At 39.0% G+C, this 22,956-nt stretch overlaps 1 protein-coding gene across 2 annotated transcripts in view; it reads right to left on the bottom strand.

Annotated features, from left to right (window-relative positions):
- MINDY4 (MINDY lysine 48 deubiquitinase 4) overlaps nucleotides 1-22,956 on the bottom strand; it is a 71,409-nt gene that overhangs the window by 27,751 nt on the left and 20,702 nt on the right. The window contains exons 9-13 of one of the 2 annotated variants that reach the window (XM_064639307.1): nucleotides 19,792-19,880; nucleotides 15,485-15,586; nucleotides 14,450-14,513; nucleotides 13,348-13,413; nucleotides 13,021-13,088 (exon numbers count right to left, since the gene is read on the bottom strand). In XM_064639307.1, coding sequence (XP_064495377.1) covers nucleotides 13,021-13,088; nucleotides 13,348-13,413; nucleotides 14,450-14,513; nucleotides 15,485-15,586; nucleotides 19,792-19,880 — 389 coding nt within the window. The remainder of the gene's footprint in view (nucleotides 1-13,020; nucleotides 13,089-13,347; nucleotides 13,414-14,449; nucleotides 14,514-15,484; nucleotides 15,587-19,791; nucleotides 19,881-22,956) is intronic. The other variant, XM_064639314.1, reaches the window with a different exon arrangement.

The raw sequence follows: 22,956 nt of genomic DNA, 5'->3' as shown, positions 1-22,956 counted from the left end.
ACCAGCTTCTGTGCAGGTGTATTTATTGGGTTTTAGCTGCAACTACACTTCAGGCATTTTAAAAATATCAGATAATGATAACTGTGTGTTTTTTTTTTCTGCTGGGCTGTGGAGACATTCGTTGGTGATAAGCAAACATGAAGTATTTGGTCACGCTGGTGTCCTGGTTATCAGACGTCAAAACAGATGTAAGGAATAATCATCATTATTAATACTACTTTGTCCCAGCATGGAGTTTTCCATTTATAATTTTTAAATTACTTTAAGACAGAAAAAAACCTCTAACTTTAAGCCTGGAGTCTTGTAAGTATCCCAGTCATCACCAGACTAAGTGAAGGCTTGACTCTGTGAATCCCTTCTTAATTCAGAACCCAACGCTCCGTGTGCTGCTGTGACAGAACCACAGGTCAGGAAAGAGGCACTACAAATTAACATAATGGTAATTAACATTAAAAGTGTTAATGGTAAATATTTCTTTCTTTTACTATATTATCAGCATTTTCCAGTGTTGTGACAGCACATAGTTCTGACTGGAGAGCGAGGTAAAGGTCTGTTGACTACTGGTGCAGAATGGTGGTAATTACCTGGTCATACTGCAAAGCCTGTGGAAAAAACCCCTCCTAAATCAGAGGCAAGACACTGATTTTAAAAATCTCCTGGCCAAATGTTTGAAATTACACATCTTTAAAATATGCTTAAGCACAGCCTTCAGCAGAAATAATTCCCTGAGCTGACACGAATAAAAAGTTGCTAAATTTCAGATCACTCAGTGAGATCTCTCGGGTTGATTTTTATTTGTAGTTGTAATGTGTGTGCTGTGGTTTACATCTCTGTGAAACCAGAGAGCACAGTTTCATTTTCTACTGTTCTTTTAAAAAATATTTTTATTTAAAACTTCTTTTTTTCCCCCCCAAAAAAGGGTGATTTTGAGCCTTTTAACTGTCCTTTCATTCCTTGTGCAAGCAAACATTTTTTTTTCTCACATTAGAATCACACAAAACAAAAATCATTATGTGGCAAAACCAAAAGATACGTAAGGTGGCTTCAGACAAAAAACTTACTTTATAGCAACTGGAGAAATCTCATAATGATTGAAACCAACAAAATACACCTGCTGTGAATGATACTTTTTTTTTCATGTTTTCTAATGCTGTTGGGTTTAGGGCAGGAATGCCTTTCCAAAAAATATCATTTTATATTCTGAATCTATTTGCTCTTCATTCTCCTGTTGGTGATTGTGTGTTCATCTTCAGCCTTGTTGGAAATGTTGGTTTCAAGTTATAAATAATGTGTTTATTAAGGATGTAAACACTGAAGGTGGACAGATGTTCTGAGCCAAACCTCTGAATTGACTTCAAGAGAGTTATTGGAAAACTGACTCGTGTTTTCAATCCATTCTGGGATACACAAACAATTAGAAAATATTCCAAGAGTTTAAGACAGACAGACAAAAATACCATTAGATAGAAGAAACTGTAATGTCATTACAAACCTCAGCACTGATGGTGCACTGATAAAATAAATTACAGTGATCTGCATGGACTCAATAAAGTTTTAAAAGTTCATAAATAAAAATCCAAAATATATATATTTTGAGCACTGGATGCTCAAATATAACATGATCTGTAATCAGATGAACTTTTTCTTAGCAAAAACTAAGTTAAATAAGTAAGACATTATTAAAATGCTTCATGCACCTTTATCTCAATTTACTTCCAGGAAAGTTCATGCAGAGTCTTAAATGGAGAACTCCATGCTGGGACAAAGTGGTATTAATACAGAGTATTAAATACAAATACTGAGTATGAATATTAAATTTAAGTTAAATAAGTCAATATTAAATATAAAAGTCACATACAAACATTAACACTGGAATAATTCCAGACTACCAGAACATGAGTTAGTTTATATTAGTTATTTACCACACATATTGTTTGGATTTACAGCAGAACAAAATAAAATAATATAAAGGAAAAAACAGTGCACTCAAGTAAGTGCTGGTTGTTTTATGGTCCTTAACTCTGTGGCAAAGCTGCCACAGAAAATTGGTGACCTCACTTTGTTCATGGCAACAGACAGTTCCATTAACAAACACACAATTACAAGTCTGCTCTTAAAATAGATTTGGGGTTGGCAGAGAGAGAAAGCTTGTCTTCAGGCACAAGGATTTCAAATAATTACAATGGGGATGTGGAAAATGACAAGACGGGTGACTGCCTTATTGTGTAAATGTTCTAGAATATTTATTTTTTTTTATACTGGCACATGGCAAAGGTTTCAAATGAATGTTCAAAGAAGGAGGGAAGAGCCCCGCTTGAAAAAAAAATGTTGTTTGGGATTCAGAGCAATGAAAGCAAGAAAGTGGCTTCAAGTTTTATTTATCACTTTATCACACACCTGCTATTTTCACAAAGTTTTAGTATGAGACTACACTGGCTGAAATTTGGCCAAAATCTATTTGTCACTGCTCTATTTTTTAGTAGAATCACACTTATTCTTTCCCACCTTTGGAGTCTTTTAATAAATATACTTTATTCCCCAAAAATCGAAATGAAAATGCTTTGATCTGCTGCAGGAAAGGAAAGGGAAAAAACAAGATTGGAAAGATGACAATCAAGCTAATCAAGCACTTAGGGACGGGCATCGTATCATTAATTTTTATATCTAAAGATGGACACATAAACAGGTAATCACTCTGGGCTTCATTTGGACATGGAGAGAAACTGATACATCCTGAGGGCAATTTAGGTGACCTGGCTTAGGTAATTTGCAGAACAGAAGAAGAAACTACTGGAAAATGACTCTTCTCCAGCCCATGAACAGCCAGTAAAGAGAGCCTGCCATGACCTGGAGACAGCCATGAAATTCCTAAATACCAAGGGCCTGGATGGATAAATCACACTCACAAATACTCTGGCACTGCAGAAAGGCTGAGTGTATTTTCATTTAGATTAAAAGCTGAGGAATGGGAAATAAGGTTGACATAGAAATAACAACACCTTGTAGCGAGTCTTTGAAAAAAGACTCCTCGATCAGACAAGTTAATTGAAAGTAAAGCATGAAGACTTGATTTCATATAGCCAATTTGTTACAGGTTTTAGCTGAGCAGAATTTGAGCATTAGATATAGTAGACATAGAAAAAGATATAGCAGAATCAGAGGAAGTTGTGATAGTTAGAAGAAACCATGGTTAAGACATGGAGCAGCTTTTCCATGGGAAGAGACTACAGAGACAAGGATCATTTCACTACAAAAGGACCCAACTGATGGACTGCAACAGATGTTCACAAACCCCTGGCTGGTGAGGAGATGATTAAGGAACATTTACTCACTACTTTTCATTACATTCTTCCCAGAACAATCCTCTGTTTATATGACCCGTGGTGTGGACCACAGCCACAATCCAACCTGGGATAAAGCAGAGTTGTAGAGGGGGAAGGAAGGAAGGAAGATGATGATCCCTGCATCTGGCAGGTAAAATCCAGCCATCCCAGTTACCCTCTTTCATAGGAAACCACATTTCTTAGTTGCTTTCTTGGCTTTCCATATTTTCCTCAGTGGTAGCTTAGGAACCTGAAATCTACTCACACTTTTTTCCAAGTTTATTGACTCACAGGTTGTTTACTGATACATTTGCATTCTGTACTAAAATTGATCTTTAAACAACTCTTCCTGATCCTTCTTGTTCACTTCCAATTGCCACCTTCCCATTTTTTAGAAAATAGTTATGTCCCATGACAGAACGTGGGTTTTTAGGTTAGAAAAATATAAAAACTTTCTTCTTTTATAATTCTTGTTAAGACAGATTTCTCATTCCTCTGGTCTACACTTTTCCTACACTTCTCCCAGTTTTAATGGGTGAACTTGACCTGGTATTTCACTGAGGGCACATCAGTGCATTGCACAACCTATTAATATTTCTTCACCTCCGAAAAGTATTTATGCTGAGACACCCTAAGAGCAGATCCAAGGCTATTTTATGATGCTGGCTCAAAGTCACTGTATGCCCTGCTATTCAACTCCCCATCCTGCCATTTACAAATTCTAAACCCCCCCAGACAGTAGTGAGCAGTCTGTGTTTACAAGACCTTGTAGTTTCTGCAGTGAAAATAAATTCTTTTTTATTGCCCTCATCATGAAACGGAGCCAACTCTTTTCTTGCAGCACGATTTGTTCTCTGTATTGACAGGGCCTTTCAGCTTTTCAGTCATCAGTACATTTCATGAGCACACCACTCCCTTTTTCCAACGTTTATCGTAGGGAATAAAAACTGTCTAATCCCAGACTGATCAGTGACAAATTCCATCAGTAATGTTCCTCATGCTGATAATTCTTTTGTGAGTTCCTTTCCTTTATCACCTCTGTAATTCTACAAAGATCTCTTATTTTCACATTACCAAATGATTTCTCACTTGGCATGATGTCAAATACAAAAAAAAACTCTTATTAGGTCTCTATCAACTAATTTTATTCAATTTTTTTTTTCAGTTTAACTAAAAATTCTCAATTTGGTGCTATAACTGCAAGCCAATTTACTGTATATTTAGATGCAAGGTAACTGTAGGTTTCAATGAGGCAAGTGTATGGTAAGGTATGACAAAGCAGGTAAGCTTTTAGAATAAAGTCCACCCACAGAGTCTGAAAAAGCAAGAGAGAGCTCTGCAAGTCTTGTCAAAGTTTAGGAATAAGATACAGGTATAAAGATACCTGTTTTATTTTTTAACTTTATGTTGTGCAGCCATCACTTTTTCAGGTTCAATTCTACCTCTCATAAAATTAATCCAGTCACAATGCAAAAATTCCATCCTGACTGCTGTTCTCCTTACTGAAAGGCAGAATATTAGTTTAGATTTAGAGCATTCTCAGCATTACTCCTCGTATCAGCCACATCCACTCTACACAGAAACTTCCCATCTTTTCCTGATAGCTCTGTATTAATATGATAAGGGAATTGCTTGTTGTTTCAATTCTGTGACTCGAGGTCTGGTCTGACCTCATCTGAACCACATCACTTCTGTGTTTTCCAACACCACTAGTGACAGAGAGAGTTGTTGTTCACACTTTTTTTCATTCCTTTGCCCTCTTTCCTTAGAAATCAGAAAATTCTCCAGAGAAGGAGCCAGTAATCTTCCTTCTCCTCAGGTGTGTTCCTCAGCTTTAGGAGTTACCCTGCTCTGTTCTACAAGGAACTGGATGTGTCAGGGGAGCAATCTGGATTTTTTTCCCATGCTGCCACAAGCAACCTTTCTGTTCCATATCCACACCCAATATATAGTCCACTTCTCTGCTCTGTGGACCCATGCTGGTGAAAGGCTTCCTGAATTTCCTTAACAGGGAGACAGGAGTCACATGCCCAATTATTTGTGCCAATTCCAGGTTCCGCCTCCCCCCTTTTTTTTTGCATTGTCCACCATACCAGTCCCTTACTTACAAGATATCAAACAGAATCAGTATAAAAACCTCTTTGTCCTCTCAATTCTTCCTTTTTTTCTCAGTTTTGTTTAATTTTTTTCATTTCCTTTACCACTAAATTCTGCTCCTTGTTCTCCAGTCTTGCAAATTTCCTCAACCCTAATTCAACTCTTCCTCTCCTTTGTCTTAGTGGTCACTTTTCCACCTGGGTCACATTCTTTATCTACCATGCTAAATAGCTTCCTTATCTTCAGACCTTATTTGGCAGATACCTGCTATTTCTGCTTTGTCAGACCCTCCTCTTCTTTCCTGTATCCTGTCTCCAAAACCCCATTCTCTCATCACCTGTAGCTTTATGGTTTTGTCCCTGGGTCCCCTCTTTCTCAAGTGTTAGAAGGTGACATTTCACACATCAATACATTCCACTGCATATCCACTTTTGAAAGAATATAAACCTCAGAGCTTCAAATCTTGGTCTCACATCCTCCTACAAATATTGCTAAGGCTGTGTTATGCCTGTATTCTTGCCTTTCTTTGAAGGAAAAACATTAAATTATTTCAAGCAAAATCCCTTCTTTATTACCTCTTAGCAGCTGTTCTGCATTTATGAACTTATTAATGCTGCAAGCAACTCTTGCCCAATGAGCACTTTGACTACAAGGCCTTTGTCTAATTCCCACAACAGAAGCTCAAAGACAAAGAAGATCCTGAAAGTCCTGAATGACATGCCACCCATAGGGCAGGAGGCACAGAAGTATACTTACCTCAACAAACAAGGGCTCAATTCTTCCCCACCAAGGACTGGATCCCACACAATCTGTCCTATTTTCTCTCCTCCCCCTGCTTCTGGTAAATTTAACCTCATGCTTCCTTCATGTTGTAAAATCACAAATTGGTCTTGGAGAGAGGTGTGAGATTCTCAAAGATGGATTTTTCAGTGAGGTCAAGCCGCTTGTTTTTTAGCACTGTAACATCACCGACAGCTGTTTCCCCTTGAAAACAGCAGCTTCCCCACTCTTTTTTTTCCATCACCAAAAGGCTGAGCTGTAAAATACATGATGACATCTATTTCTATTCCACCACTGTAAACACAGAGTGAAAAACTGCCCACACACGTTATTTCCCCTCGCTGTTGGTCTCCCAGGCTCTCTCAGTTAGGGGGGGGAAACTACTTCTGAAAAAAGTTTTCCCAGAAAACTGGCTCACACATAAAAACACACTTCCACCAAGAACTGGGAATGCCCCGTGTGACTGGATCCTCCATGTGAAGCTGCAATTCCTTTTACCATTGGCCAAGCCAGGTGGCCATTTCACAGAAAAGCCTTTCTTCACCAGCCAAACAGCATGAGGAGAGTGGGTGCATTTCAGGGGAACTCCAAAATTAGAGATTGGACTCCAATTAGATATTGGCTCTGGGACAGGAAAAGGTGTCACTTAAGGAAAGTGGATTGAGGGTGGAGCAACCTTTGTTCTACCCACAGTTCATGAGCCAGCAGAGCATCACTTTCCTTTTCAATGTCCCACGTGACTGAAAGACATTAAAGGTGAAGTAACACCTCAGAATTGGGGTTAATTCACAGTAGATGATACAGAAAATGATACAGAAAGGATATAGAAAAGGATACCCCCCAAAATGGCTTGTTTCAGATTAAAAGAGTGATGATTATCTGTCACACATCTCAAAAAAAAACTTGCCTTACTGACTAAAGGGAGTTTCCCACAGTTTGGCTTTCAACATGTTCTAAGTGCACTTTTATAAGTTTAACATTGTTGAGATCATTTAAGATTATTTATGGTAATGATGTGCACAGTTAATTAAGAGCATTTATTTTGTGCTTGCAGCAATGTGGAATAATCCAGTTAAAAATGGGCCAGCAAATAAAACCTGAAAGGCAGGTGACATCAGGGCTAGGGATGCCAAAGTTCTGTAGCCAATGTACAGTTTCTTCTCTGAGGCCTTCAACACAAGAAGGACATGGACCTGCTGGAGGAGGTCCAGAGGAGGCCACAGAGATGCTCCAAGGGCTGGAATATTCCTTGCAATCAGATAAATAATTACAGAAGTAAAACTAAGCTGACAAACAGATATATTTGAGCATCTTACAGGGCAAAATAATAACCAGCTATTAACATGATTTGGTGCTGGTGTGTGTTTATTTCAAGAATGGATTAGCATGACTGATGAAGGAATTTTAACTTCCCCACTTCAGTAAAATAGTACCAGAAGAATGAAGAATAAGTGCTCAAGGGCACAAAAAACCATAGTTTTAAGCATATGATTCCCTCTATTAAAAATTGTTAATTAATAGAAGATTTCAGAGAAAGAGATGAATTGGGAATAACTAAGGACACACTTACTTGGTGTGAGAAATCTTAGACTGATAAGGAGTTATATTGTGATTTATCCAATTTAATAAAAACACATTGGCTTTTCAAATAAATAATAATAATAAAAAAAACCAAACCAAAAACAAAACAAAAAAACCACCCCAAATACAACCAACTCCAACCAATCAAAATTCCCAAACACCAAACTGGAAACAGCATAAATAATTTTGAAGCAGGGCTGTACACATTTCTGGAGCAGCAAAGAAGGGCAGTAAGCAGAGCTGTGGGATCACAACAAGGAAAAAGGTGTCGACGTGTGTTTTCCAAGGTTTACAAGCAGCCAACCCTAATGAAGTACACAGCCTCCTCTTGACTTGTAAAATCAGTCTCCTGTTTTTTTACGTTTTCCCACAGATAAAGGCATTGTTTTATTTATTCTCACACAAACACTCCAGAGAAAAAATGGGAAAGACACCCCATGACCAGTGTTGACTGCAGAAGGACACCGTGATCTGCTCTCAGCAAGTGATAAAGTCAACAAAAGGGATGCAAACACTGGCATTTTGATTTGTGAGCAACACAATGAGTCTGTGTTTCAGATCAGGCTCAAATATATTGTCTCCAGGTAGCCTGAAAACCAATACACTGCTTTTCCACACAGGAATTTGACCTGAGGGGTTTTCTCATCCCATGTGTTCTTTGCTACAGCAGGTTCTAGTAATGCAATAAAGTTACTGCACTGATTAGGAAAAATATGGCAGTGAAAACTGAGGGTGGGACTGGCTGGTAAAGGAGCTAAAATTCAGGAAAACTGATGATCCAATGAATAGATCCAAATGAGCCACATCCCAGTCTAGTGATGGTTTTGCACAGTGAGGAAGGTGCCAAGGACAGCACCCAGCAGGAAAAGCTTGTGCTATGGTTTTACTACATGTTGTAACTTCAGGCTGTGGGCTTCACTCAAGCTGTCATTACTGGGTCTATGTAATCTACTCCTGAGTATCCACAACTTCCCTGCACACAACATGGAATGGGGGCCTGCAGCCCACCTTTAAGCTCAGTCTCTCCCACATACATGGAAAAAACATCCTGTAGCTCTTATCAACATGTTTCCAGCACACACTTTGCACGTTCAGAGAGATTAGTCCCCTGAGCGGGTATAATATGACTATTTTTTAATTTTTTCAGTGGTTGTAAAGAAAAAAAAGAAAAAAGAAAAGGAGTTTACAATTGTTAGTGACCAGAATTCCTTCCTGTTCCAGGAGCAACAACGCGTTCTCAGCAACTTCCTCAGGAATTCTCACTCCTCTCTTTGGCCATTTGTTATCAGTTGGAGCAGTGATGATCATTAGTGCTGGGAGCATGAAAAACTCATTACCAAAATCTACAAAGCACTGCAAACTCCTGCATTTCCTGGCATGCGTTCCCATTAAATAAAAAATACTCAGATTGTCAGTGATTTAGAACAACTGCCCAACAGACCTGGCTGAAATCTGGAATTTCCATCCACAAGAAACATCCATAACAATGCAAAAATTATGGAGCTGGCCCAAAAAGCAGCAGCAGCAGCAGCAAACATCAAGGCAGGGCACAAAAATGGGGTACATTGAGATAACATCTCCACCAGTGCGTTTAAAGGTACTGAAGCATGTAGGTTCCAGTAATTTGTCTAAATTCATTTGAACCTCCTGATATTTTTGGCCTCCTTATCTCCCAGTACTGAAAGTTACTCGTGCTGTGGAAAAAAGAGTGTCGTGGCTTGTTTTAACATCAAAGCCTGAGCATTTCCCTGCCAGCTCCCAAGTTTTTGGACTCTGAGAAATAAGGTATAATCACTCCTTATTCAACCTTATCATGGATGTCTATATTTTTATTACTTCCAAGTTATTCCTCCTCAGTGACGAAGAGGAAAGATTTTTTATCTGTCCACAGTAAAGGGAAACTTTGTTTTTGTCTTCCAGTCTGTTCTAGTTCTGAGGTGTCTTTACTGGCCTGGTCTTTACTGGTCTTACAACTCCATGCAAGACAAACTATGAGAAGATCATATATTTAGACAAAGACATTAGCATGTTTTTATTCTGTTCTCATTTCCTATCACCATAACTCCTAACACATCGTTTATTTTTTTGTCCATCATAGAAACTATCTGAACTGATGTGTTCAGATAATTAAATTACTAGCAGTGGTGCCAGAATTTCTCTCCTTTTCTAGAATAGCCTATTTAAAGCCCATCACTAGGTAAGTATATTTGAGACTGCATCATGTATAATGCTCTGCATTATTAAGGCTTAATTTAATCTCCCATTTTATTGTCCTGTCACTATAAAACAGATTTGATTTCACTACTGGATATTTATACTGTAAAACATCTTTATGAGTAGGTTATTTAGATTTTCTTATTTTATAGGGGAGATAAGTAACCACTTCAGGAGAGGATTTATCTCATTCTAAGTTAGACATTAAAAATAAGTCAAAATACTCATGATCTTTTTCTCTTTTTTATGAGCATTAGGGAAGCCTGGATGCAAATTTTTCCATAGAAAGTAAATAAATGATAGAATCATCAAATGGTTTGGGTTGGAAGGGACCTTAAGGATCATCCAGTTCAATTCCCTTGCCATGGGCAGAGATACCTTCCACTAGACCAGGTTGCTCCAAGCCCTGTCCAACATGGCCTTGAGCACTTCCAGAGATGGGGAGTCCACAACTTCTCAGAGCAGTAAGACAGACAATTGCCCTCAAAACAGCAAAAATCTAAAAAAATAGGAGTCTGAGCTAATAGTTCTCCATCCAAAACCAAAGACAAGCACTGCCCACAGCAATTCTCCTCTCGGTTCTTGACACTTATTTTTGGACAGGACGACTCTCTTAGAGAAGCTTCTCTCTTTCCACTGATTCCAGAGGGAGCTGGGAGCACTGAGACTTGGCACAGTTTTTAGAAGGCTACACTTAGATGAGATTGTTGGCACTATGAGATCCTTCTGGACTGCTAGAACAGGTTTAAGAAGGTGTTAACAAGCCTCGACCATCCTGAACTACATCACCTCCTGCAGCTGCCACCCCTGAGTTATGTGGCCTGGCCACAGCCACCTCCCACCTGGACAGACATGGGAAGCTTCTGCCCACAGATGTGACTGCTCTGAGGAATTCTGTAAGCTCTGTGGTCTCATTATTCACTACAGTCAAAACTATTCCACCTTCAGTCTTCAACTTGCCGACAAGAAATGCCAATTATTTATTGAAGAGATATTTACCAAGGGACCCCGGAGCATTGTGGGCACATGGTGAAGAACCCACCCAAACAGAAGCATTTCAACATGGTTTGAGAAACTAAAATCTCTCAGCCTCTCACCTAAAACTGTCTTTTTCAATAAAATATTCAAACAAAAATCAGGACAGTTGAAACTTCCCTTAAGTTTTCTTTTGTAAAAACCCGCTGATTTTTGGTTAAGAAAAAAAAAAATAACTGGGACAAAACAATCCCAGGGAGATCTATTACTGGCTGAAAATTCCATTATCTAAAACAACTGTTACTTGTCTTCAACTATTCATCCAGAACTATGCCAGTTATGTAAATAATTGCTTACCATGCTTGTAACACTCACTAAATGGTACATATTTCTCGATGGTATCAGGAGTGAGTTGTCTTGATACTTATAATATCCTAAGAGAAGCACTATGACATAGGCATTAAAATAGATTACTGAAAATTACATAAACCAAATTTAGTTTGCACTTCTGAAAAAAATTATGCAAAGGTCAAAAAGCTCCATTTTTTGACAGAAAAATCCCTGTTTCTTAAAAACAAAAGATAGGTGCAATATCTTACACAGTAAAAGCCAGAAGAGTAACAGTACTTTAAAATGAAGTTGTGTGAGAAAATCATGAAATGTCTTAAAAATAGAGCTCCCTTTATAAACAATTCTGGAGCAGAACTGTAAAAATATTTAGATACTTCAAAATGCAAATAGGCACCATAAGCAATTTTCATGTTCACTTTAGACACAGCTCCCCCAAACACAAACACAGATGATTGATTGGCCTTGTCACAATCCATCTGTTAAGAACTGACAGATGATGGGGGAAAAAGGCTCCTTGCTTATATTATTGAAGAATATTTATCATTTTATGGCAAGTGAAGCAATGCAAACAGTAGCAATTATGAACTTGTGGCTTTTGGTGACCCTACCAAATGCCAAATAGATAATTACTTGCACAAATATCTTTACTAACCTGGACTAACTCAGAAAAACAAGAATAAGTGTCATATGCTATAAAATTTTCACATCATTTGTGTTAAAGTACAAAAGTGGAGTCAAGCCAATGGCTGTAGTGTTACTGTAAGCAAAAGAAAGGGAGAAATTACAATAAAACAACAACAACAAAAAAAAAAACAACCTGCAGATGCTTGCTGGGATCTCAGTAGGTGAGCAGCTGATTGTATATCTCAAATTTGGACTAAGTTGCTATTTCCTTTTCCAGACAATGCAGAGAGTTAAGAAATAAAAGTTTACATAAATCAAACTCACACTGCTCTCAAGTGCAGCTGCTCTTTCTGTGTCACTTCTTATTACAAGCTGTCAGGGAACAGTTTTCCCTTTTGCAGACAACTCTTGGAGATTCTCACAAAAGTGGATTTTGACAAGATGAAGAAGGCTTTTCTATTCTGACCCACTAAAATCCACAGTATCACAAAAACACCTTTAATCTGTATGGAAGCACAATTAAATGCAACTGTGCTTGAGCAAACCTCAGTGAGTTTTTAAAAGAGGTTATAATGATTTTCCATTAAAGCTCAGCGTATTTATTACACCAATAAACTGAGACCAGATCTGTCATATTTTATAGCCATCTAAAAATTAGCTCCCTAATCCATTGTACATCAGATTTTCCTTATCATTCTCATTGCTGGAGAGACTGGGGCATCACAAGGAAGTTATTCATCCCTACCTAAGACAGATACCTAAAGTATGGGAAAGAAATGTCAACAGTCAAGGTAGGGAACACAACAGACATGACACCTAATGCTGAGATAGAGTAGTTTATATCAGATATGCTGAACTGATCACAACTTAAACAGCATATATATATACATATGAAAATATTTACAAGAAAAAACAAGATTAAGTGAGTAAATCTGCATAACTTCCCCATATGTATCAGAGTAAACACCAAGAGAGATTAAAAACACCAGAGACTTAAATATATTGTGGGTTCTCCCTCACTTTGCACAGTTTGTTTGCTTTGCAGTTTATGAAACAATGATGCAAAGACACTCACAGATTGATTGATCTTGATAAGATGACAGACACAGTCAGGAGGATGCACCCACAGGGACCAATTTCGAACTGAAAAAGAAAAGGGCTGGTTTTATTTTGTTTGCTGTGTGTGTTTTTTTGCTCCAATGCTGAACAAAAGCAAATGGAACTGAAAGCAGAAGGAACTGTTCTCATTTGAGAACTGAATTTGTTGCTGTGCTTCTTAAAATGCAAAAATCTGTCAAAGTGTTTGAAACACTGTTCAGAAGGCATCATATGAGACTGATAAGACACAGAAAGTCTGGCAGCTGAACCATAACAGGTTTAAGATCTTCTCTATACACAGTACCTGGTGAATGCTCTGCTGAAGAAACACAATCAGGTCTTCATATCTCGTGGCACTGTGTAGTATCAGCTGGGAAGAAATGTAAGAAGAAAAAAAAAAGTAACTGAAACAATAACAACTCATTTTTATAAACTCGAAGCTGAAATAAAGTAGCCAAAACTAGAAAGATTTGAACTAAAAAAATGGAATAAATATCCAGTAAAATCTATCTGTTACCATTGTTACTCAGTAAAATGTTGCATCTTAACACTTCCTATATTCCGAATTTTTAAATACTGCTTCTTTTTGTGAAACAGACTCTTGGATTCAAATTAAAGCACTGTTTATGTAATGAAAGACAATTCCCAGAACAAACATAGGAATGCTGCAGCTTTAGAAAACATAGGATGGGCAAGTAGCTCAGGAGTTTGTACCTATATGGTGAGGCCCCTATAGCAGGTTTATAGCAGAGCACTTACCACAGAGAATACTCCCATGAATATTCTTAATTAACATGAAATTCAGAAGAGCTCACAGATCCAGGCCCGCGCTTCAACACTCTTTGCCTATTTTTCCACCTTCAGGTTTTGGCAAATCCATTCCTCCGTTCAGGAGGCCAGTAAAATATTTCCTTAAACCACCAAAGCCTGGTTGACAGCACCACTGCCTGCAAAGCCATCTGAGGGCTTCACGTGGAAACAAGACATAATTGGAAAAGTTATTTTGCCATTTGGAGCTTCTGGAGGGGGAAAAAAAACGGCAAAGAATTCCGTGTGAGACAAGAAGCAAAGAGTCTCTTCTGATGCTCGTGGCCGTGGTGGTCAACTTGGGAGGACCCACGTTCATTTTTACTGCACATCATCAAAAGTAGGGGCAGTTTATAAGCTTGAAAAGTAGATGGAACAAAAAAGGACTTCAGAGAGTCCAGCTGTCCACAGACACTGGCACAACCCAGAGCCAGACTACAGGATTTTGCTATTTCCAGTTGGTTTTTGGATCGTAACTAACTAATTTGAGATAAAAGGTTTTAACACACTAAGAGAGCAATGGAAATCAGAGTCATTGGAGGAAAAAAAAAAAGCTAGAAAGGGGATATATGGAGAATGTGAGTTACACAGAGCCTTACAGTTTCTAAGATTCCATCTGCCTTGTATTTTCCTATGGGAGTGAACTGTTGTCTTCCTGATGGCCTGAGGAGAATATTCAGACAAAGCTCATGTTAAAAGGAAGAAAATGGCATTAAAGAGAAATCAACATGTTATATGAACTGAATGATTACCCATGCACTATTATTTTAATCATTTTTTTAAAATAGACTTCTTAAAGTAAGTTCATATTACATATTAAATTTCTATCAATGAAGAAAATACTTTACCTGTGCTGTGCTCTCTCAGTCTATTTAATATGAATTACAAGTTTCTCCACACAGAAAGAGGATAAATGCAACTTTAAGATGTTAATGACAGTTTCTACTGAAAAATAATATTAGAGCAATGATATTTAAACAAGTAGAAGAAGATATATAAAGTGTCATCACAGAGGAAGCAGTTTTAAGAAGTAAAATATGCAAAATATAATTTGAAATGCCTTTGAATTTGCTGCTTCTATTTCAGGTTTAAGAAGGATTTCTGTGTCCCAAAGCCTCTCTGTTATTTTTCAGCTATCTGTGTTTATCTAATAAAAGAAATTACCCAGTCTCACAAAACCTGGCTCACTTATAAAAATATCATGCAGGATCCAATACAGCCAAAGCTGGGGATCTAAAAGTTGGATGTTTTGTGTACTAGCAGCCTAATTGCACAGCATAAACTAAGTAGCTAGTAGGCAAATACAGCAAAGGAAACTATATTTCAGCCATAACAGAATATCCTGCAATATAGGAGAAAGATGCTGCATCTGGAAATACAATTCTTAGTAAAGATTTTGAATGAATCCCACATTCAATTAAATCCACAGGATCTTTCACAGCAATTTCAAAGAATTTTTTCTGTTCTGCCCAAGCTACTGGGAGAGCAGGAATTACATTTGGGATTTCTCCCTAAGCCATTTTAGATGGCATAAATGCAGCTGACAAAGCCTCCCTGCTGTGAATTACGTACATCTAGAATGGACAGGGGTACAGGAGCACTGCCCAGCAATTAAAAATGCTTCTCCTACTCACAGGGCCACGATGGCTTTCTCGTGGCCCCCCGCTCGCCACAGGATGTCTGCGATGGCCATGGTCAGGCACTTGGTCCTGTAAACTTCTGAGGGCTGGAGACAACTGCAGGCCAGGGGAATAAAAGAGAGAGACAAGTTCCAGAACGTGAGGGCAAACAGATTCACGGCAGGTTTGCAGCCAGCAGAGCAAAAAGCACTGTCAGAGGCTATTTAGGTGCTGAAATGCCTAACAATGAGGCGAGTTGCCTCAGGAAATCATCATTTAGTTTCTTCATCATCTCAGTTTCTTCTGCTTGTCCAAAAAGAGACAACTTGGATGGCCAAAAACCCTGTGAGGTGAAGAGGAAGATGGTGTTGCTACTGAGGAGACACTCCAGGTATAAAGGTGCAGTTGAATCTGTCCTTTCTCTGAGGATTAAGCATCTGAGATTCCACGAGAGCACTCACTGTGCCCCCCATGTTAAGACTTCTCAGCACCTAAAGAGCTCTCAAGAGGGAGGTGCAATTGAAGTCATCACTGGAATATGGGCTTTCTGAACCATTCTCTGAGGTGAACCAGCTTAAAACTCATTTTAGGCATTTAAGAAGGTACCTTGGATCTTACTGAAGGCAATCAGATCCAGTGAATAGAGCCCAACTTCCTCTTTAGATTGCTATAAAACAAACTGGGCACAGTGGGTGGGTCTCTTCTCAAATCAGAAGGAAACCAGATATTTGAAGGAAGTAAATTCACCAAGGTCAAGTGTTAACAGGTGTCTGTTGTATTTTGGGGGGCCTGGATGAGCTCACACTGCTCATAATGATGGTTAGACTGCTGCTGTGGGTACTCAAGCTTGCTGGCCTATGTCTGTATGTTCTATGACAACACCCTTGTCATACAGGTGAATTTAAGACATGAAATGCACAATCACTACTTCTAGGACATTAATGTTGAATATGGTGTCTGATTTATAACACATGATTAAAATAAGACTATTATTATCATTACAAGAAATGGACAAAAATCAAGAGAAGACTAAACAAGGTCTGATCAACAACAGGAACTGATAATGCACAGATCTGTAATCACACCCTGTCAACTAATCTTGTGAAAGAAACAGATGCTCTTTCAGAGTACATATTTATAATTGGTTGGACAAGAAAACAGGTAAATGTACTTCGGGGAACAATACTGTATTGGCAAATAATGAACTAGAGAAACTACTTCAACTTTAAATCTGTAACAAAACTACTTCAATATTCTCTAACAGGATGATTTTATGTTTTAAAACAGAATGTTTATGTTTTAAATATGATTTTTAGTTTCCAAATGCCTTCATACTTAATTTCTTTTGAAGTTTTTTATTACTTAACTCTTGTCAATAAATCTGCATTGTGTTATTACCCACTACTAAACTTTATGTAAAGTACTGTCTGCAGTAAACACTAGGCTTGCATGGTTCTTTTAATAAGGTGTGCCCCAAAGTGGTGACCTAAAACATCACAGTAAGTGCCCCAGAATTGCTCAGTGGAGCATCACTGCTCCTGAAATATTTTCACTTAGATGTTTTGCTTGGAACTCACAGAGTGATGTGTAAAACTATGGAATGTTTACAGCAGTCTGTTGATCCCAGATATGTAGGAACATTTTTAAAACACATCCTACAAACTGTGTTTTGTGCAGTCTCCTAAAGCCTCCTGTTATTCCAACTTCCTAGAGGTGAATGGAGAAATAAAGGACCAGGAGGCCTAAAAGTCACATAATGGAAAACTGGCAGGTTCAAGAATAAAACTCAACATCCATGAGCCTGAAGAAGTGGTCAAGAGATCCATGACTCTGGGAAGAACCTAAGTGGAGTTTTCTCTAGTGGCTTCAAGAATGGCAGTCTTTGAAATTCAGATATCATCAGTCCTAGAGTGTTACCAGCATGGGAGATGATGTCAAAACTTGTTCCCAGCGTTTGAGTAAAAGATCTAATAATTCAAAAGACTAAACAAGAAACATCAAACATCAAAAACTTAAACAAGACTTTCAAGTTCAATGTCTGCCTTGAATTTAATGTTCATTTAGAGAATGTTTCCCTCTCTGAAGGATGTGAGATATGAGAAATAATTGGTGAGAGTTTTCATGTAAAAAAAAAAATATAATCACAACTTTCTCTTATCTCTCCCAGTGTTCAAATACAGACACTCAGAGATCTATAGGAATCAGAGCAACTAATTTATGTGTCTGAGAGAGAGAGCAGAGGAAGAAGGAAACATGATAATTATGACCTGAATGTCGAAGAAGCCTGAAGTCAAACACTTAATGTGAAGTGGGTGATAATTTTAAAATCCAGGTTATAATTAGACTGGAATATTAATCTTCTCATTTCAGACACTGAGACTTGCCTTTCTTTCTGCCAGGCTAAGAGTTTCTGCCCATGGCCAACACATCATAAGAAAAGTTTGTTTATCTCAGGAATAAAAAAAAAAAATTCTTTTAAAACTATGTGGATTATAGGAGGGGAAAAATAGGAGGCAAATACTGCCAAGTAAACAGGATAGGTTGGAGCTGGCATGAGCTGGGAGACATAGTTTAAAAAACCTGGCCCAAATCCATTTATTTGGGTGCCACATAATTTTATGACATTTATGATCACTGAACCATACTGAAAGAGGAAAATTAACATCTCTATTTTTATTAGGGATGACCTGAGACACAAAAGGATCAAAGAGCAGATGATCAAAGGCTGTCCTCCAAGCTGAAACGAATTCTTGGTTTTCACAACCAGAAATAATTCTTCTGTGGAGGTTCCTGGTCATAAAATCTAAATATGTACTGAGGTTCTTGAAAGGAAGTTTCTGAGGTTTTACTTTTATGTAAGCAAGAGCCTCACTCTGCCTTCAAACTCTCATTATAGTCTGAATTAGAACATTAAAGTTTTGCTAGATAATTTTTGCACTTTTGAGAAGTATGCTTTAAGTGACTTCAAGGAACAGGCAATTTTCAGGAGATGAATTCCCAGCATCTTGTTTATTTGGCCCTTGTCTCGGGGTCCACAGGCAGTCAGTGCCCATAATAACAAGCAACAGAAATAATATAGCAACAGTAAAACCTGCAGGTTTGTATTTATACTCCAAGCCTGGTTTTCCACATTTTTAATGGTTTACAGGTGTCTTGTACCAGGACTGTGCACTCAGTAGTGCTCCTGAACCCGAACCACCTGGGCCTGGGACTCCTTTGATCAACTGCCAGCTCCCATCCTTGGTGCTGAAGACAAATAATGATGTTCTACAGGCACCTGCTTCTCTCCATTATCAATGAAAAACAGGCCAAACAATGAATTTACCTTAAGTGTCAGACAAAACTAAGGAAAATCAACTGAGACCCCGTCACTTTCCCAAGCAGTATAAGCAGAAAAATGGATATTTAAGGCCAAAACTAAATACAAGACGACCATTTTTATATTGTAAGGGAATGAAGTTCAAGAAAGGTCTCACTATGAAAGCTTCTCTTCCGACTAAATTGAGGCCAGGCTAATTGAGGTCACAAATAACACAAGGTGGTGGCAGAATAAACCAGTAAAATTGTTTCCCCTATTTAACATTCAGTTCATATAAAGCACAGGGAAGCTTTGTGGAATTTTTCTTTTGTAATGGACTTAATTTCTTATTGAAAACAGAAGGAAAATACATGAAATCTGGTAATAAAGTAATTTTTTGAGGCAGTATTTTCCAGCAATTCACTGAATAAGCCCTTCTCCTTTAGCAAAGTGACAAGTACATTGATATTATAGCAGTCCAAGCAATTTTCTTGACACTAGCAACACTGAACAATATTCCTTTAAAGTAAGTAGAAGATACACATATGGAATTTAAATTCAAATCCTATTAAGGAGTTTAAATGTGAAAGATCAAACACAGTAGCAATAAAAAAATACAGCTATAACTTTAGTTTTCACCCTCACTGAGATTCTTAGTGTCAAAAACTGGATGAGTTTCATGGTCTTTCAAACCTAGATCACTTTTTATTTGAAATCAAATAGGACCTCGAGGTCAAATAACTTTCATTGGCCTCAACTCAACCTGTTGGGTTTCCGTAGAGGTTCTTGGGTTTATCACAAGCAAGAAATTATACAAATAAGACACCAACCTCTAAACTCCTACAGTTGAAAGGGAAGTAAACACAACTAAATCAAATGCTGCTTTCTTTCTCTCAGAGACAAAGAGAAGTTCAGTAAGTTCAAACCCAAAAGGCTCCTGAGTGGCTGCAGCAGAGAAATAATTTCTTTTTTTTTTTTTTTACAACTGTATGGAAAATATTGGTGCTGTCAGTCTCTGACTTACCGGGTGTCTTTATTCCTGTTACTGTCTGCAAAGAGCAGCTGCTGCAGGACACAGGCTTGAACTGCAGCCAGGACTCCACACGGGCCACCCTGAGGAGAATAATGGGACATTCCATGAGGAAAACAATTAGGAGTTGGGGAAAACTTCTGCTTCCATTCAGGCTAAAGACGTCCCTTCATCCCTCTCTTTCCATCCAAGGCTTCACAGTTCTCTCTCTCACTCCAATGAAAAGCATTCTTATTAACTGGTTTCATGTTTCCTGCCTGTTTTTCCTGAAAATACCTAAACATCTGTAATATCAAAGGAAAGGGGTTTTTGAAAAATCTGTTCTGTGATTAGGCAAACAAATTAAAGATCTCCTGGTCCCTTCTGAGCCACAGTCTAAGTTCAAGAGAGAAATTAAATCTGAATGGTTTCCAAAGAGCGAAAAGAAGCCTTGCTCTTGTAGCTCCTCTCAGCACTAGGTCTCCCCTTGAGTTCCCACCTGCATCACTAAACAAAATTCCAGTTTTCAGCACAGCCCCCTGCAAAAGGCAGCTCTGTCACTGGGGAAGAGAAAGAAAATCAAGGAAGTTTGAGCCTTTCAAATTATTAATGTTCCGGGGGGGAAAAAAAATCATAATACTGAGAAATGCCATATTAACTTGAAACCTTATGGAAACTGGTTTGGGCTGCGAGGATGGGGAAGGGCCTTGATTTGAAGCTGTGTGAGGACACTGAGGGCACTTGGTGTGTTCAGCTGGAGAAGAGGAGACTGAGGGGAGACCTCACTGCAGTTACAATTTCCTTGGGAAGGGCAGAGGAGGGGCAGGGACTGAGCTCTGCTCTGGGGGGACCAGGGACAGCACCCAGGGAATGGCTGGAGCTGTGTCAGGGCAGGGTCAAGTTGGATCTCAGGAAAAGTTTCCTCACCCAGAGGGTGGTTGGGCACTGCCCAGGCTCCTCAGGGTAGTGGGCACAGCCCCAAGGCTGCCAGAGCTCCAGGAGGGTTTGGATGATCCTCTGGGGCACAGGGGGTGACTCTTGGGGATGGGCCTGTGCAGGGCTAAGAGTTGGACTTTGATGATCCTTGTGGGTCCCTTCCAATTCAGGATATTCTGTGATTCTATGATTGAAAGACTGTGGCAGCAACGTATTTCCTTCTCCTTATGTATTCCCTCATGACCAAGACCTGTTCCTATGGATTAACAACATGTCAGAGACAGCTGCACAAGTTGTCCTGAGAAGCAAATGGTGTGCCCTCTTCTGGCCTAGAAAACTTCATCCAGCACAACTCTCCCTCCCTCGTCAATTAATTCTCTCCCAGGTGCCTCATATCATATTATTTACTCCAGTAGTTTGCTGAGGACACAGAGAACAACCATCCTTTCTCTGGAACATCCACACAAATGGAGCAGGCTATGCAGGACACAAGACTAACACCACAGATACCACAATGCCACAATGCCACCCACCAAACTCCTCTCAAAACCCTGGAGAATTATGAAAAGGGCAGCCAGTACTGCTATTTTTACATAGCCAAAAGAGATTTAAGTGATCAGTTTAATTCTCAGGTTGTCCCAATTGCAGCATCGAGCCCAAGGGAATGGGATCTGCAGGTACATTCTGTATGGATCCCAGAACATAAAGGTCCTGGAATTAGAAAATAGCTTAGATATTGATACCTTCCAGTTTTTCACACTACCCTTCTATAATTACTTACATAACTACTGAGTGAATTATCTGAAATACACTAAGGAAAAAAGCAAGGTTTATTTTAATCCATCAGGAAAAGCCTCCCCAGCAAAAAAAGGAATTATAGGATCTATTCTAAATATCTTCTCATAGCACCACAAAAACTTAATGTGAGAGAGAACCAAACGATTGTTCAGCTGAAAGTAATTTTGGAAGTGAGAAGGAATATATTAATGAGCTGAAACAGTCACATCTAAGCAAAACACCTTTCCTGTCGTGGAATTTATGGTAGGGAATTTTATGGTCAGTGAGTTGCTGGAAGTGATGAGACATCCTTTCTCCAGCAGCAGGGTCTGGAAACACCAAAGTAACATTTACTGTGGGCCAGTGAACATTCCTGCCACAGCTCCTTTTGGAGTTTAAATTAACATTTAATATCTTTTTTTTTTTTTCCGCTAGGTTTTCTAAGATAAGCAGCTTTCTTCTGAGATCATCAGCCTAATGAAATATTTAATTAGACAAGGTAAGTTAATTAAACATCTTAATGACATGTTTATTAGCCATTGTCCTCGCCTCAAAGCCTCTCTTCCTCTCATTTCTATACAATGGTCTGCTTCTCTCAGCCCAGATAAAGCTTTTCTGCATCAGCACAAAAGCTTGATGAGTGTTTTGTAAAGAGGAGTCTACTCCTTCTCAAGTCTTTATTGAATTCCTCAGCTCCTTGCTCCTGACAGACCATGTGTGTGGATATCCCAGAAGCACATACAGAGGGTCACAGGGATGACACAAAAGCTTTAAGCTGTGGCTGAGGAGGATCCATTTTTACAATGGATCTGTTTGATTCTGGAGGCAGCTGTGGGAGGGGGTGCTGTGCATCAGCCAGCTGAGAAATCAGGCTGACCAAGCACAGAGAAGAAAGGGGGTCTGAAGCATTGAAGCCTCAGCCTGTAAGAGTCAGAAGCCCGGGCAGGGCTGACAAGACAGACACCAGATAAGAGTCCCCCCCACTAAATGCCCTGACCAGGGAGATCTTTATTAGCACCAAAAATTTCTATGGATTGGGTAGATGCAGCAGGGAGCTGCTGGGGATTTCAGATCTGTGCACTCAGTGGATGATGGCAGGGAACTGATGAAAACCTCGGTTCAGGGAGGAGCTGGCATCTTGTGGCTGCAGGCCAGAATTACAGAGACATGGCTGCAAAGGAGGTGAGCTCACCAGCAGTCCCAGTGTCCCAGTGACACTGCAAGGGCGTTTGTTCCCTTTTATTTTAGGAATGAGCCTCAACATTTGACCCCCATACCTTTAGGAGGCAAAAATCTCCTTGTGACTTCCCAGGCACTGCAGGAAATTCTCACTACATCTCATTTTGAGGCAGATCAAGCTCCACCTCAAATTTGTTGAACATTGCCCCCACATATCATTTTTCTCTTGAACTCCACCCTTGATTTAAGCTCTTTTATTCTTTTACCACCACTAGCTTTCAGCTGCAG

Source organism: Pseudopipra pipra, chromosome 1 (assembly GCF_036250125.1).
Source record: "Pseudopipra pipra isolate bDixPip1 chromosome 1, bDixPip1.hap1, whole genome shotgun sequence".
In the NCBI taxonomy this organism is placed as follows: Eukaryota; Metazoa; Chordata; class Aves; order Passeriformes; family Pipridae; genus Pseudopipra; species Pseudopipra pipra.
The sequence above is the reverse complement of the archived record's forward strand: the minus strand, read 5'-3'. Positions and strand labels throughout refer to the sequence as shown.